Source organism: Aquarana catesbeiana, linkage group LG07, assembly GCF_042186555.1.
Source record: "Aquarana catesbeiana isolate 2022-GZ linkage group LG07, ASM4218655v1, whole genome shotgun sequence".
Classification (NCBI taxonomy): Eukaryota; Metazoa; Chordata; class Amphibia; order Anura; family Ranidae; genus Aquarana; species Aquarana catesbeiana.
In genome coordinates, this window is record NC_133330.1 from 227647044 (window position 1) to 227674326 (window position 27283).

Genomic DNA, 27283 nt, shown 5'->3' on the forward strand with positions numbered 1-27283 from the left:
ATGTACATCCTAAGATGAGACCCAAGAGCGTTCCTCTGGACCATACCCTTTCCAATGAACCAGGTACTGCATGCCCCCATGAAACCCACGGGAATTAATGATAGATTGTATTCCATACTCCTCATGGTTCTCAACCTGAACTGGGTGAGGAAATGGTACCGAGCTGGTGAAGCAGTTGCATACCAAAGGATAATAAGGAGACATGAAATACATTAGAAATACACATGTTACATAGTTACATAGTTACATAATTACATTATTAGAAGGAAGATCTAAAGTGTAAGCCACTGGGTTGATCCTACGGAGAAGATGGAAAGGCCCAATATACCACGGTGCCAAATTCAGTGAGGGAACACCGAGTCTGAGGTTGCGAGATAACAGCCAGACCCTGTCCTCAACTTGGTAGGAAGGCGAAGGTAGGTGTCCATGGTCAGTATGAAGTCTGTACCGATCATTGGCATGTCGCAAGGACTCTTGGACCTGTACCCAAGTGGAACGAAGACCACGGAGATGCTCCTCCAACACAGGAATACTCTGAGAAACAAATGAGTCAGGCAACATGGATGGTTGGAAACCATAATTCGCCATGAATGGAGGCAATCGGGAAACAGTATTGACGGCACTATTGTGAGCAAACGCCACCCAAGGTAAGAGGTCTGACCAGTTGTTATGGTGGTCAGAAATGTAGCAACATAAAAACTGCTCCAAGGACTGGTTGGCTCTTTCTGCGGCCCCATTGGACTGCGGGTAATATGCAGAGAAGGAAAGCTGAATGCCTAACTGTACACAAAAAGCTCGTCAAAACCTGAACACAAACTGGCTATCCCTGTCCGAGATGATAACCTTGGGTAGCCCATGTAAGCAAAAAGCACACAGCAGACAGCTGTGAGGGGGCTCTCTAGGGACTTGGAAAACATGAGGATATCGTCGAGATAAACCACCACACATAGCTGCAACAAATCTCAGAGGACATTGTTTATAAATTCCTGGAAAACTGCTGGGGCATTGCAAAGACCAAACAGCATTATAAGGTACTCATAATGGCCTGTTCTGGTATTAAAAACAGTTTTCCATTTGTTGCCCTCCTTGATCCAAACAAGATTGTATGCCCCTCCCAGATCAAGCTTCGTGAAAAGTGTTGCTCCCTTGAGGCGGTCAAATAACTTCGTAATCAATGAAATCAGATAAGCATTCTTAATCGTGAAGCAATTGACACCCCTATAATCAATACAAGGTTTCAGTTCACCACTCTTCTTTTTCACAAAGAAGAAACCAGCACAAGCAGGGGACAAGGATTTATGGATTACTCCTCGAGAAAGCGCATTGGTAATAACTCCTCCATGGCTTTGTCAAAGGCTAAACCTGGCCACGAGGGGGTATGGCACCAGGTTTAAGGTCAATTGAGCAATCATACGACCGGTGTGGAGGCAAACTACCGGCTTGACCTTTGTCAAAAACATTGCTAAATTTGCGGTGCTCCTCTGGCAGGGGGGAGAGTTAAGAGGTGCACACGACCTTAGCCACTTTCTGAAAACATGTCTTCCTGCATTGTGGCCATCAGGAAAGAACCTCAGCACAAGGCCAATCAAAAGAGGGGTTGTGCCTCTGTAACCAAGGATAAACAATAACCACCGGGAAATTAGGTGAGGAAATGACTTGGAATTGGATTATCTCATGGTGAAGATCCCCTATGGCCATGGTCAACAAAGCAGTCTCATGAGTCACATGGGCAGGTTGTAGAGGTCTCCCATCAATAGCCTCAATGGCAAGTGAAGTGGCATGAAGTTGCAGTGGAATTGAGTGCTTAGAAACAAAGGCACCAACTATGAACTGGCCTGCAGCCCCAGAGTTGATTATAGCCTTTATCTCGATGGACGACTCAGACCAAGTAAGGGTAACCAGAACCAGTGGCTTATCCTTCTGGATAACTGGGTACATAATGCCACCTAAGGTCTGTCCCCTACAGGACCTCAGGTGCATGCGTTTTCCTGGACTGGTAGGACAAGACTTCAGGAAGTGACTTTCCTGGCCACAATAAAGGCACTCTTATAGAGGGAATATTCAAGGTCGGTGCATGCACAGAGACTGGAGCAGCAGCAGGGATGGTCTGCAAGACAGGTTATACCAGAACAGCCTCAGTGGGAGGATCCAGGTGAGCAGGGAAAATCAGGAGCATCCGTAATGCTATGGCAAACTGATCCATGCGGTGATCTGCTCATCCAATCTGGAAAAAAAGATTACCAATAAGTGGATTGCCTACATCTTCTGAATTCATGGCCTTCTTCTACTGTCAGGAACCATGAATCAGACTGAGACAGAAGTGCAGTATAAATCACACTTTTTAATAAAATGGTAAAATGGTACAGAGCAAACATAGTCAAAACATAGCCAGGGTTCAGTAACCAGAGCGGGTAGTCGGAATAAGCCAGTGAAACAGGAATCCAGAGATCAGAGTAGTAGAGGCAGAAAACAGGATCAGGAACCAGAAGAGAAGTCAGCCAGGCAATGTATTTAACACAACAGAGAGTATCCGGATATGTTGACCAGGCGAAGACACAGGAGATCTGATCAAGGCAGTTTAGCTGAGGAGCAGGAAATGAAGACCAGGTGAGTCACTTTGGAATGAAGTGTAATAGCAATTAACCAACAGCTGAGCACAGAACTCTGAGAAGGAAGGGCTGAGCCCAGCCCTGACAGAATAGAAATAATTACCCCAAGATATTTAATTTCAGATTTTTCTCTTCTAGTTAGGAGAAAAAGACACAGTGGGGTGTGCTTACTAAAGGTAAATAGACGGTGGACTTTGCAAGTTCAGTTGCACTCATTATGCTCAGTAAATGTGGTAAAGTTTCACTTTGTAAAGGATACCCAATCAGGTGCAAGGAAAGTGCAAAAATTGAATTTTTTCTTGCATGTGGCTATAGTGAAAATGAGTGCAGTACTTGCAAAGTGCACAGTCTATTTGCCTTTAGTAAATCACCCCCCACTGTATTTGTTTCCCTATTCAATAGGAAACATTGTACATAACAGCCAGTCATTAGTATGAGACCTGAAACTGTCTATGACAACTCGTTCTTTGCAATGAAAATGTGTGCTATGTAGCACACTTCTAACACAATCACAGGAGTACATACTCTGTATATGATGCCACAGAAGAAGGCCAACCTCTGTGATATTGCATATACAGTATGTGTTACATCTGCATTAACAAGTTATGATATAAATTGAATTATACATGCTTTTAAATTATTTTTAAAATACAATGTGATTTAATGCCTATACACCAAGCTCATCGTTTTGAGCCTTTCTTGTGCATATAACATAAAAATATAATATAACATAAATATAATATTAATATAAATTGTCACATATCTATATACAGTATGTTTGTAAAATACAGAAAGGTTGAATTTGTTGTTCATTGTAACAGTAGATAACATTAAATAGGAACTTGAAATGTTCTCAGTACACATCATACTGACCAAACAATCAAATCTCTGAAACTCTGCAACTGAAACTCTGAAAAATGCTTGTGGATTAAAACAGAAAAAGAGAGAAGAGATAAACTTGAAAAGGAGAAAATGAAGGTGATGGTGGAAGGTACTCCCCATGGGTCACCTCAATTTTTCCTAGTAATGTTTTTAGTGATAACTGTTGAGTTGGCAATTAGATCTCCAAATACCGGTATCTATAACATTTGTAATTTGGTAACTGGTGAACAAAAAGATTAAAAAAAACACATTTTTACTATTATAATAACCTTTTTAAATTCACTACAGATAATTTGTAACCTGAAATTAAATTATGTACTTTTAGGTTTATATAATTCTGGTATTATCTGGGTGGTGGTAAACATAAGTTTAAAAAGTAAGACTTCCACACATGCACTGCTGTTATTCTGACTATGTACACAGCGGGTCACTTATAAATACAGAATACTCATGTTAAACAGTAAAAATGTAAAAAAAAAGGTCAGAGATGAGTGAAAGAAAATCATTTTATACTCAAAGGACAATTATTTATCTTAGAAAATTAAGAGCATTTAAACAGTTAAACCCAAATTGATATTACACAAATAGATATACATTCACATAGACATTGTTTGAACGTTTTTTATATTCATAGTCAAACCTCCATTTTCATGTTAAAGTAGTTTTAAGTGTGTTTAAATATAACTGCAGTCTTACAAAGTACAAAAAATGTGCTCTCGGTAATTCACACAGACCTGATCAAACACACTCCCTCATCTTGTCTGCAATACAAACTCTGTGTGATGAAGCTTGTGTTAATGGGTGTGGCTGTTACTCAGTTCTGCCAGTACAGAGCACTGCAGTGTGGGGGAGAAACCAGCATTTTTACTGATTGTCAAAGGTGTTTTAAGGCATTTTCAAGCAAAAAGTTGTTACAAATCATAACATTTGTGGTGTAGGCATATAAAGAGATAATATCAAAATGTATTTCACCTTTTAATGCTTCCAGCCAAAAAAAAAGTAAGATAAGGGTTGATTGTTTGGTATGGAGAATGGCACATTGCCTTTCCGCTTAAAGGATAAGTACACTTTAAAACAAACTGTATTGATCCTTTATGCCCCTTTTCCCTGACCGAACTTCATCACCCATCACCCTACACAGATACATACTTACCTTTACACTGCTTGTTTACATCTACTGGTGCAAGGCCTCGCTCTCCTGGCCATCCTTTTACATTAGTGCCCCATAGACCTCTTTGGGGATGTGTCCCAGGGTTCAAGGACACTTGATGATAATTCCATAGTATTTTAAATGTAATGAAGTGCACAGGTGAAGCCAGGAATGAAGACTTGAAGCATTGGTTGTTGTCAGGGATCTTGTGCAGCAGGTGCTCATTTTCGTTCCGCAGATGCTCATTCCCATTCAGAAAATGCTAAGTCTTCTGTGCATGTGCAGAGTCACCAGCATAGAACAAGATTAACCAAGATTAACAGGAACTTAAATGTGCATTGACGCATACATGTGGGCACGTGTGCGTACATGTAGGCGTGCGTGTGCATCCACAGATTCTGGCCCCCAGCAGCCTATTTAAACTGAGAGTCTGCCTGGCTTAAGTGCTGGATTGTCTTCAGCTTTGGTTCCGGATTTATCTGCTAACCTTTTTCCTGACCTGGCTACATCTGACACCTCTTTTGGATCACCCCTGCCTGCTATATATGCTTCTTGCTTATGTTACTGACCCAGCTTGGATTGATGACTAGGTCTTATCTTCCTAATTTGGTACCCCACTTCCAGCATGTTACTGACTTCTGCCTGTCCCTGACCTTGATCCTGATCCTGCACCTGTCTGCCTGGCTCCTGCTTAACAAGGCTTATGACCGGACTCCACACCATCACTGGAAGGACTTCTGTCCTTTTCAAACTACAGGTTACTCTTACAGCTTACAGCTCCCAGGCACCTGTGCCCTTCCGCTGCCCTAGCAGGCCCTGTCTCAACTACCAGGGGTGCCTGGATGGGAATTGTGCAAGAGGCCACCCTCATCATCTCAGGCTCCACAGTCAAATGTGACAGTTATAAACAAACTGGCACATAGAGCAGAACCATGGCCATCAGATTGAGGCAAGTATGCATCCTTGGAGGGGAGGGTGGGTTGACTTAGGTCAAGGGAAGGGGATAATAAGAATGAGTGCACTTTGTTTTAAAGTGCAATTATCCCTTAAAAAACAAATACATATGTACAAACTTTAGATCACAAATGTAGCCTGCTTTGCTTTTCTTCTTGGTACAGTATTGAAGCAAATTTAAGTCAGACCATCCACAGCTAATATTTCAGCTTAAGATGTCTACAAGCATTGTGAATTATGCACAGTCTTAAAGAGCTTCTTAAATCAAAACGTTCAATCTTTGTCAGGTTTTTATTGCAATTCAGAAGACAGAAGGTGGAAATGCTTCACCTATCTGTTCACTATACAGACAGGTGAAGATATGGCTTCAGCCTAAGCTCCTCTTGACTACACTCCTCTGAAATGTTTCCCTCACCCATGGGGCTTAATCATAGAGATATCATATAACTAATATGGTTACCAGTTTGGCTTTAAACATAAGCTCTGGCACTAGAATTATTGCTCTCATTCTGACATTTGTGGAAGTACCTCATATGTGGTGCAATCCCTAATTACATTAGCATGTGGGACCTATATGCAAGTTTGCATTTGTGGGTGAGCACAGGGGCGCTTTCAATTATTTTAATTTATATATTTTTAAACCCTTTTAAAACTCTTTATTGAAATGTCAATGGTCTATTAGACCCCTGATCTCTCCTTCGCCCTCAAAAGCAGCCATTCAAACAGAAATCTGTTTGATCGGTTTCTTCCCTGGCTGTACCAGCCAGGGAAAAACTGAACTAAAACCGGAAGTGTGAAGAAATCCTCATTGCTCCCAACTTCTTTCAATGCTTCTACCTCTCCTTTGTGTGCAGCATACTCAATTGCTTACAGCAGTCCTTGTCTCCCCAGTGGAACAGGAATGGGGTGGCAGGATGGGCCCTCCCAAGTGCTGTAAAAATGTATAGCTGCTCAGATCATTTTTACTGGAAAGTTGGTCAATGGCTGAAAAGAACAATACCAGGATCATGGTTGCAGTTGCAGGCATAATCCTGGTATAACCAGCTGATCCAGAGGCCATATACAGTATATGCAACCTAAAGATGGAAAGTAGTTAAATGCATCATAAACCTTCCTACCTGTACCTTGTGTTTTCCATGTGCATAATATGTGCATTGATCATGTAATTTCATGGTGTCATTTGTTGCCTGAACACACAGCATATACTGTAGTGGAGTAAATATTCAGATTCTGGTGACAGAAGCTTGTTTCAAACATGAATCATGTAGCATGGTACCTGCACAGGTTAATGCATGATCTCTGTCTGTAGTCTGAGAATTGAAGAGGCTACATATCCCACAACCCATGGGTATCTCAATCTAGCGCTTAGACAGGTGAGAGCTAATAATAAGATTAGACATAGGTAGCGCAATTAACAGAGAGCTCACAGTTTTACCAGATTAGCACTCCAACATTTGTCAAGCAACAGAGAGGAATGTCAAGGCATGTACTGTATGCTATGTGATCTGAAATAAGAAGTTGCTTGTTCCTCTGGTGAATCGCAACAACTAGGCAACTAGGTGAACGAATACATGGACATAGAAAAATCAATCAGCCATGGGACACTACACTATGCAGCCACAACATGTGAGCATATCATTACAAGATAAAGAAAACAAATGACAAAGGCAATATAACTACACTAATACTTACACATTGTAGTTAAAACAACGTTTGAAAGTTTGCAATAACTTTAAAGCCATGCGTGATAAACAGTACAATTTTCTTGGTAAGTCACAGTGACAGGCCTTATTTTGGCCGTGGATCTGATTTTTGTTTTCCTTTTTCAATTATCTTGGCTTGCATACAGTGGCACCCCAATATGAATAATTGTAAGCTTTTTTTCTCAAGTAGTCTAGGCAGCATCATGTGTTTTTTTTAATAAGCAGTAATAGATACTGTTTGACCAGTAGATGAAAATTAGCCAGTGGTTTCATGAGGCTGTCCATGTTCTCACTGATGCAAAACTGTTCTGTCAGTGAACAATTTCTATCAAACTCTTATTAACCCTAGATTGACACTATTGAGGCTTTGCAGGTCGCGTTTTCTTGGGCACGGCAGCCCATTAATTTGAATGGGCTGCTGTGCCTGCGCTTTACGTAGGAAAAAGGTTTCTGCAGCAGTGGCTGTGAAATCGCATTGCTGCTTTTGCACCATGCAATTACCCTGAGGTTCCCACACCCATAAATGTGTTGCATTTTTAGATGAGTTGGCCATGCCATTAGGAATAAATAGCAGCCGCATTTTTAAAAAAGCAGCATGTTTTGGTTGCAGGTGCGGCAACAGGTGTGATTCCCACACCTGCAACCACCAGTAATAGTGTGAACCTAGTCTAAGACATAAGAGATTCAGATAAGGACTGTAAATTAGCCAGGACATTTTTAATAAGGGATAATTGGCTAAAATGTACTATAGACAAAGAGTATAGGCAGGGGTTTTACTACACGTATTAGGAAAGTACAAAGGATACAGTCAGGGCTTTTTTTCAGTTGGAATGTGGTAGAACTTTATTCCTTCACCTCTACTCTCTACTCACCATTGTCACTTGTAAACACAGAAGCCTTCTGTGTTTACAAGGACATCTTTCCTCTCAGCTTCTCCCACAGATTCCTCCCTGGCCTGCACTCATGGTGGGGACAAGGGAGAAGCAGATGTGGGTGCAGTGTAGTTATGGTGGGAGGGGCATTACGTGGTAGGCTGCACTGTAATCCTCATTTGTGCCTGGGTGCACAGATGCTGACAGACAATCTCACTGTGAGAAAGAGAGAGAGGCAGAGCATCCTACAATGCCTGGAAGTACTAGAGCCAGGTGGGTATTTTTTGAAATTGTGAGATGTGAGGAATGTTTGAAGGGGGAGAGATGAGGGCTCTGCAGAGGTGGGGGATTGGGGGGTGAGTGGTGCAGAGCTCAGAGCTAAGGGGGGTGGAACTGAACCCTGCCCTCTGTGCATAGCATACCCCCAAACCCTACACTTTCTATGTAGCACACCCCTAAACCCTGCACTGTACAAAGCACACTCCTGAACTCTGCACTTTGTATGTAGTGCACACCTCAAATCTGCACTCTGTACGTAGCACATTCCTGAATGCTGCACTATGTAAGTAGCACAACCCTGAACTCTGCACACTCTGTACATGGTGCATCCATAAACCCCTGAGCTAAAAGCACAATACTTGGTTATTTTTATTGAACACACTACTTCCTTTTCTATGGAGTCTCTATATGCAAAAGTGGTCCAGGGTGTGAGTAATGGCTGGCCATAGATGGAAAGAATTTCAAACAAATGTTCTTAGGAAATGTCTCAGGAAAATTTGTCAGAAAATTCTCAGAAGATTCAAATTTCATTCTAAAGATTTTGTTTGATTTAAATATTTGATATTGCAATAAAAAAAAAAACACCCCCATACACTGTTAGAAATGCCATCCCAGTTTTAGTCTGTAGGGTTGAATATTGAGTTGGCCCACCCTTTGCAGCTATAACAGCTCCAACTCTTCTGGGAAGGCTGTCCACAAGGTTTAGAAGTGTGTCCATTGGAGTGTTTGACCATTCTTCGAGAAGCACATTTGTGAGGTCAGGCACTGATGTCGGACGAGAAGGCCTGGCTAATAGTCTCCACTCAAATTCATCCCAAAGGTGTTCTATTGGGTTAGGGTCAGGACTCTGTGCAGGCCAGTCAAGTTCCTCCACCGTCTGCAGGACAGCAGAGACTGCAAGACTTCACTATCACTTCTTTCCTGTAAGTGTTTTTACTTGTGTAATAAATGCTGACATTTTAATACTACACTTAGGTGGTGCCTCCCCCTCTCTCCTTTTCTGCATATTTTACACACTCTTGGGATGTCTGCCTCCTATAGCCTTTATGTATGTTCTTATTTAGACTAATGGATTCTTTCCTGCCAACATCATTTTCTTAAAGGCACATACCATTTGGTGTGCAAGAACTTTTTTATTCTTTTTTACAACTTAGTTCCAATGAAGGGAACTCTTAAGGTGTCAGCATAACAAGACATTTTGGACAATTACATGCTCCCAACTTGAAAAGTTTGGAGATGGCCCCTTCCTGTTCCAACACGACTATGGACCAGGGCACAAAGCAAGGCCTGTAAAGACATGGATGAGTGAGTTTGGGGTGGGGGAACTTGTCTGGCCTGCACAGAATCCTGACCTGATAGAACACCTCTTGGATAAATGAGAGTGGAGACTGTGAGCCAGGCCTTTTCATCCAACATCAGTGCCTGACCTCACAAATGCGCTTCTGGAAGAATGATCAAACATTCCCATAGACAAAAAAATAATAAAAAAAGTGTGGCAGCACTGCAATAGTAAAAATAGTAAAGTGCTGCCATACTTGTTATAATTTTTTTGTATACTGTTATCTGTGGGTGCACAGTAGTGACAGCTGCAGCAATTTTAGTTTTTTTTTATATTATCAGTTTAATTATCCCATTATTTCTGCATATTAGCATGCCACTATTTTAATTTAATTCCCATAGACACACTCCTAAAACTTATAGAGGCCTTCCTAGAAGAGTTAAAGGCGTTATAGCTGCAAAGAGTGGGCCAACTCAATACTGAACTCTACAGACTACTATGTAATTAAATATTGAACCCTACGGACTAAGACAGGGATGCCATTAAAGCTCATGTGCATGTAAAGGCAGGTGTCCTAATACTTTTGGTAATATAGTGTATGTGAACGAGGCCTTACATATTTGTCATAAAAAAAGAAAATAAAATGTGTTTCTGACATTGTATTCTGCATTGAATGTACTATTTGCAATACTCTGCAGACAAACACTGGTGATGACTACTTACCAATGCCAATGAATATTACAGCAAAGCCCTCTTTCTTCAGAGATCTTATATTCATTCCATGCATTCCTAGGCCCGTGCCCTCAATTACCTTATAAAAGAAAATACATTGCCAATTAAGAAAACTAATGTAATGTAACCTAATAAGAGAGAAGAGTGTTTGGAAACAGAGTAAAAACTTTGAAAGCCTGGAGGAGAATGAGACAGAATGCATAAGACAAAGGGGGAAACATAATATGATTTGCAAACTGCTCATTAAAATGTGATTAGAAAGAAGGTTATTTCTCTGATTCTTTCAATGTACAGAGTAGGAAAGGAACAGACATTTAATATTTCTAACAATATTTTAAAGCATACAAATAGAAAAAAAATCTTAATATATTGCCATTTAGAACAGGTTATGTAAGGTAATGTTGCACTGCAAAAAAATATATGTATAGGAATGCAATTTCATTGATTTAGTATGACTGATCTTAGCTATTTCTTGGTATGGGTATACATAATATTTGCAAGAATTACTTAAAGGGGCATCAAACCCAAACAAACTCTATACAGTTCTTAGGACTCCTAAGAGAAACTCCTACATAATTGGTAATACACTCCTGTTAAATTAGCTTCAATCTTTTCAAGTTATTCTCCTCCGTGTTGAAGACAGTGTGGCTCCCCAGGCTCGCTGAGTAACATCTGGTGGTATTGCCCTGTAATTCAGATTTACTGGGCCCAGATCCTTTTGTTGGTGTCTAATGTTACTGGCATTACCACTTCAGTTTACCCAAAATTGGCCTTGTTGGGTATAGGCATGGATTCTTGGCCCTTTGAGTTCCAGAACATATCTACTCATAATTTCATAGCAGCCCGGCTATCTATTGCCTGGAGTTGGAAGAAGCTGCTACCCCCTGATGTTCTTACTGTTAATCACATTCTGAACAAGCATGCTCAATACAAATAGTTGTTTGCTAAAGCTCAACTTTTAGAAGACAGATTGTGTCGCCAGTGGGATCTTTGGCTTCAGCACCCATATTGCACGCTGAAGCTTTAAACATGAAATCCCTCTCCCCTTTAGATTCCCATTACTGAAACCTTGGAACCCATGCCTCTGTCAATAGGAGCACAGCTTTGCCCTGATTTTTTTACATTGTACTCTTTACCTACTCTTCAGATTACATAGCCTAGTGTCATTCACTTTGCAACACTTGTATCAAACCCCCTTCCTTCCTTTCCCCTTCCCCTTCTCTTCTCCTGCACCTTTTCTTTTCCTAAAGTGTCTTGTTTCTTATTTACCTTTGTTACTTCTATAGACAACCATCATTATATTGCATATCATTTAATTATTGTTTTGGTTTGTCTAAAATTTTTATTCAATAAAGATATATTGAGACTAAATCTGTGTTTCCAATCTACTTGGGACGTATAAATAGAATACTAGAAAAAAAATAATGTTTTTATTTCCTGGAGAAAACGCTACTTCAAGCTCACTGTATTACTGGTCACACTACCAAAAACATAGGCATTTGGTCACATAATGTTTGCACATCATATCTTTGAGATATGAAATCTTAAATATAATAAACGGGTAACACCACATAAATAAACAAGTAAGGTATTGGTCATATGACCAGCACTGATGAGAATATAGAGAAGCATTTTGTCAAATTCATTCAACTAAACCAGTAGTCGAATTCCAGCATCAATGTTGTCACCTCTATCTAGTTCAAAGTGACCTAGAAAGCTGTAAGGCCCAACAAGGAATTTGGCTTTTTCCGGAAAGGTATGCAAACCATTCTATCATATCTTTATTATTCCCAACAAAACTGTTTTAAACCTATATCTTAATGTTTGAATATTGTTCCACTTAACTATAGTGTAAAATTATCAACAGACCCAGAAAACTCCAAACTAGAGGAAGCCATGTATTTATTCTATAGATGTCCGACTAAAGGAAAAGCACCCAAGACATTTGCACCTCATCCCAAATAGTTAAATATTGCAGGTAGGGAAAGAGGAGGGGATTTTTACGGTGCTTACAAATAATAATGGAAACCGAAATAAAAAAAGGTATACATTTAAAAAGATTATAGTTAAAAACCAAACAGAGCCAAATGTTCAATAATGTTCAACATTTCAAGGTGGAAGTGGTCATAAAGGCAAATGTTCAAATTGAGACAAGAAGATTCAAGTTCGTATATTAACCCAACATGTTTCACCTAGTAGCTTCATCAGGGTATATACAAATTACAAAGTGTCTTTGAACTGTATAAAAATCACAGAAAAAACAAGACATAATGAATATGAAAAGAACATTTCCCTTTTTGGTTGGTTGGTCTTTTGTTGGTGGTGGCTCCTTCAGGAGCTCTGAGGCGGTAGGTCCCCCTGGAGTGCATTGGCAATTGTTGCTAATTGTTATTAATTTGTTTCTGAACACAATGTAATATATTTTTGCTGTTCTTTTCATACTCATTATGTCTTGTTTTTTCTATGATTTTTATACAGTTCAGAGACACTTTGTAATTTGTATATCCCTGATGAAGCTACGAGGCGAAACAGGTCGGGTTAATATACAAACTTGTCTCAATTTGAACATTTGCCTTTATGACCACTTCCACCTTGAAATGTTGAAAATGATTGAACATTTGGCTCTGTTTGGTTTTTAACTATAATCTTATTAAATTTAAACCTTTTTTTAGTTTTGTTTCCATTATTATTTGTAAGCAACTTAAAAATCCCCTCCTCCTTCCCTACTTGCAATTTTTAAGCCATGTATATTGTTCTTAAAAAACAGATGCACCCATTACTGATGATTCCATTTTTTTTAGATACTGAAAAAATGGATTACATGTTGGATTCTTATATCTCTAAAGTACTCCATTGCTAAGATATCCCAACCTGTATTCCCAAGTCTGCCAGAATGTAGTCACCTGTGCACAGCCAAATTATGGATTAGTTATGAGAACAATATTAGCTTTACCTATACAGGAAAAAGCAACAGTTTTACATTAAGGTTCTAGATCCCAGCAACACATACTTTTATTCCCTTTTCAGACTCTGTTTCTGAGATTGGAGTTAAGCAAGGCCTGTGTGAGGACTGAAGCATTTTAATTGGGGTTTACATAGGCCTGAGGACTCTATCACCCACCCCTATGTAACAATATGGGCCAATCAGCAAGTACCAGTGCTGTCACATAAGAGGAAGGGGATTTTGTCACAAGTTTCTCAATACGTGGAAGTACTGAGTATTTTTGTGTGCTGTAAGCAGCTAAAACGACTGGCAAGGGGACATGGGAAAGGCACGCAATGCTCTGGAAGGGACCACACATTGCACTTGTTGCTCCACCCTGTACTGATGAGGCACAGGTTGTCTTATAGGAAATTTGTGCATAGTTAAGGAATCACACCATTATAAAAACTGCCACCTTTCAGGGAACCCCCCCACCCCCCCACCCCCAATTTTTCCAGAAAGTTAATTCACAACCAAATCCCTATATTTTATCATATGAAAGAATGAAGCAATTGGGGTAGGGTTGTGACCACATCTTCAGTATGAATTAGGACAAGGTTAGTAAAATGAAGCATTGTTTGACACACCTGTTCATACAAATATTACATTTTCAGTGCTGGTGAAATTATCACTTTACATTTATAACACAATTCATCCTCCAGCAACATTTTACCCAAAGTTCTCAAAATGTAAAGTATTCAAACCATAAAGCAGTGTTCAGCTAATATACATTTATATATCATTCACTCTGAATAAAAACATTTAATGCATTTTTGTAAACAATATCTCCAATTTTCCCCGTTATTATGTACTGGATGCAGTTGCGTCAAATGTTTGTACAACATTGCAATCCTGGAGAGCATAGGGAGCCAGGGTCATAGTACAATAATGAAAATGTGTGGAAATTTACTGCTAAAAGCAAACATCTCATTACACTGTTCCTGCATTGCACTATGCTAGTAAACTACTAAAAGCACATGCATTTTTCTACTCTGGGGAAAATAAAGGACCAGCATTGTAAAAATAGAGTTTATGTTCATAATATAACCTCAGTGCAGAAATTGTATTTATAATGTGCATTATTTTCTAGCAAACTGTATATTTTATGCTTACAATGTAAGCTAAAAAAACCTTACATTTATATTGTTCTGCATAAAAAAATGCAGGGTGAGTTTTATATTAAGCGTGTCTTTCCTCTTATACTAAGCATTAAGAAGTCAAGCATACAAAGGATTTACCATAGTATTGCTGATTAGAGATGGGCTGAACATCCCCCTGTTCAGTTCACACCAGAACTCCCGAACAAGGAAAAAAACTAGGCCCGAGTCGCAAACGATATTAAAGTCTATGAGACCCGAACATGAAAAATCAAAAGTCACCATTTTGAAGGCTTATATTTAAGTTATTGGACATAAAAAGGGTATGGGGCACAGGTACTGCCCTGGGGGACATGTAATAATGCAAACATTTTTTTTTTTTTTTAACCACTTCATATGACATCCACAGGAACACACTGTCCCTCCGGGCGGGCGTCATATGACGTCCTTGGCTTCCCAGTGGTATAGGGGGCGCACACGCCGCATCACTCGGGAGACGATGCATGTGCCCGGCAGCCGCGATGTCCGCCGGGCACCCGCGATTGCTTGTGACAGAACAGGAACGCGGATCTGTGTGTGTAAACACACAGATCCACGTCCTGTCAGGGGAGAGGAGACAGATTGTTTATTCCTAGTATATAGGAATACCGATCGGTCTCCTCCCCTAGTCAGTCCCCCTCCCCCACAGTTAGAATCGCTCCCTAGGTAACACAGTTAACCCCTTGATCACCCCTAGTGTTAACTCCTTCACTTCTGACATTTATACAGTAATCAGTGCATATTTATAGCACTGAACTCTGTATAAGTGTCACTGGTCCCAAAATAGTGTCAAAAGTGTCCGATCTGTCTGCCGCAATGTTACAGTCATGATAAAAATCGCAGATTACCGCCATTACTAGTAAAAAAAAATAAAAGATTAATAAAAATACTATAAATCTATCCCCTATTTTGTAGGCACTATAACTTTTGCTTATTGCAATTTTTTTTACAAAAAATATGTAAAAGAATACATATTGGCCTAAACTGAGGAAAAAAATACTGTATTTTTTTATAAACTGGGGATATTTTTTATAGCACAAAGTAATAAATATTGTGTTTTTTTTCAAATTTATTGCTATTTTTTTGTTTATAGCGCAAAAAAAATAAAAACCGCAGAGGTGATCAAATACCACCTAAAGAAAGCTCTATTTGTGGGGATACAGTGTTGCATGACTGCGCAATTGTCATTCAAAATGTTACAGCGCTGAAAGCTGAAAAGGGCCTGGGCAGGAAGGGGGTGGAAATGCCCTGTATCGAAGTGGTTAAAGGATCATTTTTAAAGAAGCAATGATTTTATTGATGCTTAAAGTGAAACAATAAAAAGGGAAAATTCCTTTAAATATAGTGTCTTCAGGGCTCCCTTAGTCTGTCTGCATCCGTACCATGTATAGAACCTGCTGCAGCAAAACTGATTTTTCTAAAGTAAAAAGAAAATTACATTTAAATTGCCGGAAATACAATACCATTGCTGGCCATAGAACAATGTTTTAAAAAAAAAAACGGCGTGGGGGTCACCCAAAAAAAAAAGCGCCCCCCCGAACCATACCAGTCCATATGCCCTCAACATGATGGGGTTCTTTCACTTTAAGTGAAACAAAAAAATGAAAAATTTATTTAAATATAGTGCCTGGGGGTCCTCTTAGTCTGCCTGTAAATTGACACATCTGTACCATATAGTCGGTCCCCTACTTACAAATAGAGGGAGACAACAGGAAGTGGGAGGAAATCTACCCTTAGGAAGGGAAATTCACTCCTGTAAGAGTTATTATGGGGAAAAATGTGTCTCCACTGAAGCTTTATCACCAAAGCTTGTTTCCACAATGACCCAAAATTTTCAAAATCCAATTGTCATTGGGACAGAAAGTGAGGTGAAATCTTCTGAACAGAGGCACAGACAGCAAAAAAATTAAAGTTACGCTTACCGGTAAAGTCTTTTCCTGTAGTCTTTCAGGACAGCCACTATGAGAGATAGTCTCCTCCTCTTCCTCTAGGAAACACTGCGCCAGCCCATAAATTCTTACTTCCCCTGGCGGACCTCAGTTTTTTAAGATCACCTCCGGCCAGCTGGGGAGACACAAGAACACATTAATAAAATTACTATCAAATATCATTACCATGCTGCGTTCTGGTCTTTTATAAGACCCCCCAAAGTTTCGGATGGGTAACTAGGGCTGTCCTGAAAGACTACAGGAAAAGACGTTACCGGTAAGCGTAACTTTAATTTTCCCTTTTCGTCATTCAGGACAGACACTATGAGAGGATAATCGAGCACTTACCAATTAGGGTGGGACTACAGTTTGCAGAACCTTTCGCCCAAAGGCCTGCTCACCTGCGGACACCAGGTCTACTTTGTAATGCTTAATGAAAGTGGAGTAACTGGACCATGTCGCTGCCTTGCATTTTTGCTCTGGCATTGCTCCAGCCTTCTCTGCCTGGGAAGTTGCCATGGCTCTGGTAGAGTGTGCCCTTATACCCATAGGATCTCCTTCCCCGCTAATGTATATGCCTGACCAATAGTTAATCTAAGCCATCTGGCAATCATGCGTCGAGACGCTCTGAGTCCCTTTCTGGTCCCGGAAAACAAAACAAATAAAGAGTCAGACTTTCTTATTGTCTTAGTCATTTCTAGGTATTGTAGGATACACCTCCTTTTTCTCCTGAGGGGTTGGGACAAAATGAAGGTAGGAATATTTCCTGGCTTCTGTGAAAACCTGAAGCCACCTTAGGCAAAAATGCTGGATCAGTCTTAAGGACTATCCTGTCTGGAAAAATATCGCAAAAAGGAGGTCTAATTGATAAAGACTCAATTTCACTGACCCTCCTGGCAGTTGTCACTGCTACTAAAAATACTGTTTTTAAGGTTAGTTCCTTTAACAAACATCTGTCCAAAGGCTCAAAGGGAATTCCCGTTAGGCTCTGTAAGACTAAAGATAGATCCCACCCGGGAAAGGGTGGACCACGGATAGGTCTCTGTCTGGACAGCGCCCTAAAGAATCTGACTACCCATGGATTGGTGGCCAGAGATTTCTCTAAAAAAGCACTGAGTGCTGACACCTGACTTTTAAGGGTACCTATGGATAACCCGTTGTCTGCTCCACACTGCAGAAACTCCAACACAGCTATGGGGCTCTGCACCGAGAAGGAGTTTCCTACGCACTATTTGTTGAAAAGGAGCCAGACCTTTTTATAAATCCGGTGCTTCTCCTTTTTCCTACTGTTGAGGAGGGTGGAGATTAATCTCTGAAAATCCCTTAGATTTTAATATACCCTCAGTAGCCAGGCTGCTAACTACCACTGGTGTACTTGTGGACAGAGGACTGGGCCCTGTGAGAGGAGATCCTCCTGAAGTGGAAATAATAGGGGGGGCTCTGCTGCTAACTGACTGAAAATTGAAAACCATGCCCTTTTCGGCCAATGTGGAGCCACTAGAATGAGAGAGGTGTTCTCTAGTTGAAACTTCCTCAGAACTGCCAGTAATAACACCGAAGGAGGGAAGGCATAGCATGTTTTGAAATGCCAATTCTGGGTTAATGGGTCCACCCCCAGTGCTCCTTCTGCTGCGTTTAGGGAGAACAAACAGGGGGTTTTCGCGTTGTCTCTTGATGCGAAAAGATCCATTTCTGGGGGTCCCCATTTTTCGGATATGAGATTGAAAACCTCCTGGTTGAGGGTCCAATCTCCCTCTCTCAGTCTCCTTCGGCTGAGAAAGTCTGCTATTAATTTCCTCTCCCCTCTCAGAAAAACTGCTGAGAGTGAGAGAGTGTTGGTCTCGGCCCAATTTAGAATGTCTGTTGCTAGGGCCAGCAAAAACTCAGCTTCTGGTGCCTCCCTGTTTGTTTATGTAGGCCACGGCAGACGAGTTGTCTGAACGCACCTGGATATGGTGGCCCTGGAGTTCTTTTTTGAAAACTCTGAGGGCTAGGCCAATTGCCTTCAGCTCTTTCCAATTGGACGATCTTTTTAGTTTGTCTTTTTGTCCGCTGTACGGTCTAAGACTGTATCTAACCCAGGACCAAAGAGTAGATCACTTGTCAAGGGTATCCCACACAACTTGACCTTAGAGGCGGTGTCGCCCAGGCAAGTCTTCAGCCAGAGGGCTCATCTGGCCGACATACGGACTGTTTCTGCCGAGGCGTCTGCTATGTTTGCGATTCCTCGCAGAATCGTGGGGAAAGAAGATAGGATAGTCTCCTTGGCTGTGCCAGCTTCAATATGCTCTTGAATCTGGAAAAGCCAATGTTCTAAGTTGCGGGCTACCACTGTAACAGCCATTTCTGGCTTTAAGTTACCTACTGTTGAGTCCCACGTTTTTTTAAGTAGTGAATCTATCCTTTTGTCCATGGCATCCGACAAGGCCCCCATATCCTCAAATGCCAGGTCTGTGTGTCTAGAGACCCGTGAGAAGGCGGCGTCCAATTTGGGACTTTTGTTTCAAATGGACACTGGATCCTCTGAAAATAGGAACCTTCTCTTTAGGGATCCTGCCACTCTTTTTTAATCATTTCGACCAGTACTTCATGTACTGGAAAAACTTTTTTCTTTTGATCCCCCAAGCTCTTGTACATTAGGTAATGGAATGATAGGGGTTTTTTATCCTTGCGTATACCGAGGGTTGTGTAAATTGCCCCTAGGAGATCTTCCACCTCATCCAAGGACAATTTATATCTGGAGATTTTCCTGGACTCCCCCTCCTGGTCCTCCCCATCTGATTCCTCATGGGAGTCAGAGGTGCCACTGTCTGGTTGCCTTTGCTCCACCTCGGAAGGGCCTAAAATCTCTTCTGCCATAACTATATTAGTAGATCTGGCAGGTTCAGAGCCATGAGCCTGTGGTGGGGTTGTGTCCTGCTGAATGGTATTAGAGGGAAGCTGAAACTTTTCAAAAAGCTTTTTAAAAGATGAAAAAGTGGACGAAAGCTCCTTTACAGAGGCTGCCAATCCGGACTGCTGTTCAGATTCCCTCTCCTTCACCAGGGAGTCTATGCAGTCTTTACACAAAACGTTGGTCCATGCTTACCCTAAACTGTCTCTACAAGAGGCACACTTCCTTTTAGAGACATGAGTGGACTTTGTCTTTTCTGTAGCTTTCTGAAATTACATACAGAAAAAGACATTACATTCAGCGTTTTTAATGGAAAACAACCCTGGGAGTGCACTAGACCCACTAATCTTAGGGATCTGAGCCACCCCCACCCCCTGACCACCCAGGGGGTCTGTCCCCCCCAAGCAAGGAACCATACATGAGGGGGGCAATCCTAGATAGAGAGCACCCCTCCCAAGGGAACTCTTACCCTCGGAAGGCTGGAGGTAGTGTCACTATGAGTCGCAGCATCTGCCTCCGATCATGACTGCAGGTGGTTGCCTGTGTTGAGTCTCACGCTGCCTGTGCATGTTCCCGACTCTCTCCAGCCTGCGCCCGGCCCCCTATCAGCTCCGTGACCCGGAACTGGAAGCCGCGGGTCATAGGGAGACATCCGCCCTCCGCCGGAAATGATGTCACCCGTCGTCCGGCCCGCTGGTTCCAAAAAATTGCAGCCTATACAGTGTACAGGGAGAGCGGACTGTCTCCTTGCTGTGGCCCTGTGGATGTGATAGGGGTCCCCCACAACCTGATGCCATGCTCGACAAGGAAGGGGTGGCTTCTGCTGCGGTTATGTACCACTCCTTTCTACCCTGGAAGCCCCTGCTTCCTTAGGGGTGTTTAAAGAGGCCACAACTGACTGCCAAAGCCTGGTCCCATGCACAGTGTCTCCCCACCGGAGGAAACACTATTAACTAAGGTCCGGCAGGGGAAGTAAGAATTTATGGGCTGGTGCAGTGTTTCCTAAAGGAAGAGGAGGAGACTATCTCTCATAGTGGCTGTCCTGAATGACAAAAAGGGAAAAATGTTACAGGGGTGTTACCCCTTCCCTAGGCTATCCAAAATGCTTAAAAATCATTTTTTTTTGGCTGGAGATACACTTAAAAAAATTACCTGTTCTGACTTACAAACAGATTCAACTTAAGAACAAACCTATAGACCCTATCTTGTTTGTAACCCGGGGACCGGCTGTATAGAACCTGCTTCAGGGTTGTGGGGATGAGCCCCTTGTCCCCATCAACATGGGGAAAAGGTACTTTGGGGTGGGGGGTAGAGCCCCCCTGCCCCGAATCAGCCCCCTATGTGGCCTGGTATGGTTCAAAAGGGGGGCCCCTGCCAGGCTGCATGCTCAGATAAGGCTCTGGCATGGATTTTGGGGGGACCCCACAGAGTTTTTTTAAATTTTGGCGTGGTGCTTACCTTAAAATCCATATCAGACCTGAAGGGCATGATATGGATTGATGGGGACCCCCACGCTACTTCTTTTTTAACTTTTTTATTGCTGGCAATGTTTTTTTTTATTCAGCTGTCAGCGGGAAAGCCCATTTACAGCTGATGACTCACCGGTTGTTAATGATGTGGGAGCTTGCTTCCCGGCCACCGCTCCTTAACAACCAGCTTTCACTGTGCCCTGAGTGGGCAAAGCTTTGCCCAATCAGGGCTTAGAAAGCACTGTGCAGTGCATTGTGGGGCGCTCGGTGGGCGAACATCCTGCCCTGCTTAACCCCCTGCAAATTCAAGTGTTCTGCAAACAGGCGATGCTCGGCCAAAACCTTTGCTCAGATCAAACCATTCACCCAACTCTATTGCTGATGGCTTGCTCTGCCTTGAATCTTGCGTTTATTCCTAAACAATTATTCTATACTACAAAACAATATGCAGTGACATAGGGTTGTCATTCTTTACCTTCACATGTGATCTTATGTGCGCCCAATACTGATATACTTATTATATCTTATGGAGGCCCTCGTGTGGAGCAGCACCCAAATTGCCATGAAGTATTGGTCTAATTGTTCAGAATATATACAATAATCTGTTGATAATTCAGGTGGAAGTTAAAGTAGTTGTAAATGTTTTTACCATCTCCATACTTACCTGTTCTGCGTAATAGTATTGCACAGAGCAGCCCTGAACCTCTTCTTCTCGTGTCCCCCACCAGCGCTGCTGGCTCCTCCTCTCCATCCAGTGCTACCATGGGAAGCGGCAACCCATGGAGGCACTCGTGCCTGCTCGCCCCCGAGCCCTGATGCTGCATCCATTGACACAGGCAGCGGGACTCAGCTCGGCCCCTCGCTCCCTCATGACTGGCTTTGATTGACAGCACTGGGTGCCCCAGCAAAGCCAGTGAGACCCAAAGAAGAGATGCAGATGTACACATCACTGGATCGAATGAGGGCTCAGGTAAGTATTAGGGAAGGGAAGTGAGGAGCAAAATCAATGCCTAAACATTTTTTATCTTAATGCAAACAATGCATTAAGGTAAAAAAGGTTTAGGCTTTAGAACAGCAAGTTTAGTTTTTCGGGGAAAAGGATTACATAATCATTGGACTTTGGATCAAATCAACTAAAATTATTTTGAGACCATCTGGATCACAACAAATGTGCGAAATATTGGATTCACAGATACTGCTTCCCTAGCCTACTTTTTGGTGTACACTATAAACATGTTTTTTTTACAGTTGGCTCCAAGGGTGTCTGATCACTTTGTAAACATGCAAGCTTGGCTGGAACCTTATCCCACAGTCCCTTTAAAATTACTAATTTTCTCCACAGAAAAAATAATTATAAAGAATCAGAAAAGACAAACCATTTAAAGCAATGAAAACTAGTATCTAAAATAATCTGCACATGCAAAGGAGAAGTTAGACACTCACCTTTCCTTCTAATTATGCAACAGAAGAGAACCTTTTCCAAAGAATCTTGAGGATCAGACACCAGGAGTGTAAGACTTAAGGTATCTCTGTATGCTCAGTGGTTCCCCCCACCAAGCCCCAAGTTCCTACTGTGCCCAGTAGTAATGCAGTTTACTCACACTATTGCATAAGTTATTATAAATGTAGGGAGAAGGATAAGTGAGCATTCAAGCTCCTTTTTTTGCAGGAACAGCTTTTTTAGATCTTAGTTTTAGGAACAGTAACTTTAATGAACAGAAGCCATTGTAATGAATACATTTTTTCACAGAGCTGAGTTTGGGTTCTGGCAGGGCAGTGCAGGTATAGTGCAGCAGTTATGACAATGCAGATACATAAAGTAGACAAACTCCAAAAAACAAAAAAATACTGACAGGTGTGGTTTTTATGACAAACGAGATCCCATTAGTCTCTTCTGTCATAACTGCTTCTTCCTGTCTGTCAGTGGTAATGTACATTACATTTATGGAATTCATTCTGTGCCACGATGATGTAACTCTCATGCTCATGCATGGGAGTGACATCATTCTGGCCCAGTCATTCAAGTGGTCGAAAAGACCAAATCCAGAAGGAAGAACAGAAGAAAATGAAAGCACCCATGACAGCAGAGCATGCTGACAGCTGACAGTGCTGGAAGTCATGTGACAAGTAAGCCTTCCAAAATGTGCTAATATGCGGTGCATACTAGCATATTATGACATATTATACATGATCCTGCACTTCTGCCTGCAGGGAGTGCGCACTGTGTTTATTCACAGCAGAAGTCTATCTGCAGGTGCCGGGAACTCAATGTCTGCTGGAACCCACCGATCCTTGGGCAGAGACTCAGAACAGAGCTCTGCCTATACAAACAAGGCAGCGTTCTGTTCTGACAGGGGGAAAGGGATGGATTTTGTGTTCCTGCAAAGCAGGAACTAAAATCCATCTCTTCCGCTAGTAAAATCAGCACACAGAGTAAACACAAACACTGGCTAGGCACATGGATAAACCTTTGAACCATCTAGATGTTTAACCCCTTCCCAGCCAGTGTCATTAGTACAGTGACAGTGCATATTTTTAGCACTAATCACTGTTTTAGTGTCACTGGTTACCACAAAGTGTAAAAAGTGTCAGTTAGTGTTCAGTTGTCAGCCACAATATCGCAGTCCCTCTAAAAGTCACTGTCCATTAGTATTATCAAAAAAATTATTAAATATACCATAGTTTGTAGACGCTATAACATTTGCGTAAACCAATAGATATTAGCTTATGAAGAATTATTATGAAGAAATGTGATTATGAAGAAATTAGATTTTTAAAAAATTCTGTTGAATATTTTTCATATCAGAAAGTTAAAAAAAATATATTTTTCTCAAAATTTTAATTTTTCTGTTTATAGCGCAAAAAATAAAACACACAGTGGTGATCAAATCCCACCAAAAGAAAGCTCTATTTGTGGGAAAAAAAAACACATTTTTTTTGCGTACAGCGTTGCGTGAACGCACAGTTGTCAGTTAAAGTAAAGCAAAAGTGGCCTTGTAATGAAGGGGGCAAAACTTCCAGAGGTCAAGTAGTTAAGCATTTTGTGTGAGTTTTGTACTAACGTGATACAAATGAGTGAGATCCGAACTCACCAGAGTCTATCAAAAACTGAATAAATACTTATGGGTGGTTAAAGGTAGAACCAGGCTAAGGACATTCAAATTATTTACACGTTCATAACAAGCAGTGAACAAGCTTTAAATGAAGCCACCTCTTACCCAAGGACGTGCGGTGAGGCCAGTGAGGCACTGGCTAGTATCAGAGCCAGATACACACAGGTTACATACACCACAAACATTAGACTGAGAGCAATAATTCTAGCACTAGATCTTCTCTAACTCTAAACATGTAATTTGTAAAAAATGTTAAAGCATCGCCTATGGAGATTTTTAAGTACTGAAGTTTGGCGCCATTCCACAAGTGTGCGCAATTTTAAAGCATGACATGTTAGGTATCTATTTACTCAGTGTAAAATCATCTTTCATAGTAAACCAAAAAATTGGGCTACATTTTTTTTTTTATTTATTAATGAAACAGTTTCATTCCCAAAAAAAAAAAGTGTTTAAAAAATTGCTGCGCAAATACCGTGTAACATAAAAAGTTGCAATGACCATCATTTTATTCCCTAGGGTGTCTGCTAAAACAATATATATATATATATATATATATATATATATATATATATATATATATATATATATATATATATATAAAACATGTTTGGGGGGTTCTGAGTATTTTGTTAGCAAAAAAAATGATTTTTACATGTAGGAGAGAAGTGTCAGAATTTGCCCGTGTGGCAAGGGATTAATTACCATAAGTAAGTAATATACAAATAATTATTATATATTATTTTTAAGGTAATTTACTATATTTTCAAAATCTTTACTCAAGCAGGTGGTTTATGAACAAATTACTGAAGTTTAAAGTTATAACTTCAAATCAGTAATTTCACAGTAAATAGATAAATAATAAATGATCTTATAACATATAGCATAATAATATATGATTTAGCTTGCACCTTTTCAGCAGCAGCAGATTCGCATTCTCCCTCTTAACTGTGTGAGAAAAACATGGGATTATGGGTAAATCTTAAACCCATAAATCCATGTTTTTCCTTGTACTTAAGAGGGCTGGGCTGGAAGGGAGTATTTGTCTTTTAGACACATGCCCCCTTCTATGACACTGCAGTGAGAGGACAGCCTCCACTGCAGCATTTTTATTGGACAGCTTGGGCCAATGGTACTTTACCATTGGTCCAAGACTCCAAGCTGTCCATTGAGCTCAGTGCCTCTGACAAGAAGTGAGGAGAGGCACTGTGAGCTCATCCTCTCAGTCTGCTGCAGAGTGTGCCAGCTTGTATTTAAACTGGCTGCTCTATATGTAGCTTCTGACAGGCTGTGCAAGGAGCCCCATATCTCAGGAGCCATAGATGATAGGAGCCCCAAATTTTGACCATTGGTGGGGTAGGACTTCAGCAAATTTGGGGTCTCTTTTAACCCAGGTTGCCGAGCTATGAGCCTCAAAGTCGATTGTTTATTTTTTATGTTCATGCACATCCCTGCTCTGACCGTAATATCTGCAGGCACTATGAAGCAAATATTTCTCTTCTAATGCACCTGCTCTGTGCTTACATTATTAAATAGAAGGCAGATAGCCTGGCAACTAACTGCTAAATATAAATGAAGACAAGGGCACAAAACTTCATAGTGTAGTATATTAAGCAGAAAACATTTATAAAAAATAAAATTGCACTCACAAAAAAATGACATGTGCTAGGGATAACAATCTGGGTTGTCTGGAAGCCAGGAATGATGAAGTGTGAACCATGACCCCTGCCTTGGCCACTGGCAAGGGCATGAGAGCGCACTTGTAATGAAATAAAGCCACTGTCACTGAAGGAACACTGTCACCAATGCACAACCCCAGAAGTGGAGGCCGTCCGACGTAGCCGATGTTCATATGCATGGTAGGATAGGGGAACACCGGGTCATTAGGGGGCCCCATAAGGGGCTCCTGGGATCCTGTGATATTAAAGCGGTAGTGAACTTTGCTAACATTACTACTTTTTAGAGGACCTGAGGTAGGTTATGCCATAATGTACTAGTATGCACAGCATATTAGCACATTAGGGTACACTTACCTGTCAGACTGAGCCCTCCAGCGATGCACTGCGATCAATCTGGCGAGTCCCGGGCGCTTCCATATTCACCCGGTCTTCCTTCCGGTTCTGTGCCTTCGGTCACTTGCCATGGTCGAGCTGTATTGATGACACTCCCGCGCATGCTCATGTGCATCCTCCCTCTCTCGCTTATCCTCCCTCCCTTACCCCTCACCCCTCTGTCATCCCCTTTCTCTCTCTATCATCCTCCATCTCTCTATTTAATTTCATTTGTTATAACAAAAAATTGCACCAGGTCCATGATGTTCTTAATCCAGCCCTGGGTCAGCAGTTGTATTATATCCCAGCTGTGCTTCATTGGGCTGTGTTTTAGCCACTCTCGGATCAGCCTTTTACAAATTCATATATAATCATGTGGCTAGCCCTAGGATACACAGGCTGAGGAAGAAACTTGGACCTTGGAAACGCATTCCTGTGTCCTACTTTGAGCATTGGCTACATTGGGCATCCTCCATTTCTGGGGTTGTGCATCAATGACAATGTTCCTTCAGCGACAGCAACCTTATTTCATCACAAGTGCACTTTTATACCCTTTGTTTTACAGTAGTTTAAAAGAGCACCCACTGTGGTCCAAGAGCAGCATTCTCATAGTTAGATTATTGTGAATTTGTTTTTGGGCTACTTCCATTATTTTCTTTAATGCTAGTGCTAGATCTTCACTTAATCAATCTAGCACATGATTGTCATTGCATTCTTTTATCATTGTTATTATCATTGAAATTGCTTTTTAATCCATTTTATGTTTGTTGGTTTGGTCAAATACCGTCAGCTTTTTGATGCATTAGGAGAAGGGTTTCCTTTGTGTCCTCCATAGCCCCAATTAATTTAGTCACTGCTAAAAAGAGTGAGCTGATTAATTGAAAGTACGTTTTGCTTAATGCTTTTAGGATGAATTACTACACTGTGTTGCAGCTACAGAGATCAATGAGGGCTTGTTTTAAAGCATTTTTACTTTAAACATGTAAATGTTTGAATATCCATAACTTATTCATAGTTGTACTTTAAAGTTTGGATACTGACACCGTACAAATAATACTCCTCCAATTCTATTTCATGCAACACAATACAGATACTAGAAAATGTGTAGAAGGAAACAAGCATTATGTAAATGTTTAGCAACAAACATAGAACATTATTGACATTCACATATATAAGATTGTGTTTTAGCAGATTTGGTTAGGTAATTCTGTTGCTTCTAGTCATCGCAAGGAACCCCTTAAGCAACGTAACTT

At 41.1% G+C, this 27283-nt stretch overlaps 1 protein-coding gene across 6 annotated transcripts in view; it reads right to left on the minus strand.

The window, feature by feature from the left end:
* DPYD (dihydropyrimidine dehydrogenase) overlaps window positions 1–27283 on the minus strand; it is a 2813802-nt gene that overhangs the window by 1709817 nt on the left and 1076702 nt on the right. For all 6 annotated transcript variants that reach the window (XM_073593091.1, XM_073593089.1, XM_073593090.1 and 3 more), the window contains one exon: window positions 10452–10539. In XM_073593091.1, coding sequence (XP_073449192.1) covers window positions 10452–10539 — 88 coding nt within the window. The remainder of the gene's footprint in view (window positions 1–10451; window positions 10540–27283) is intronic.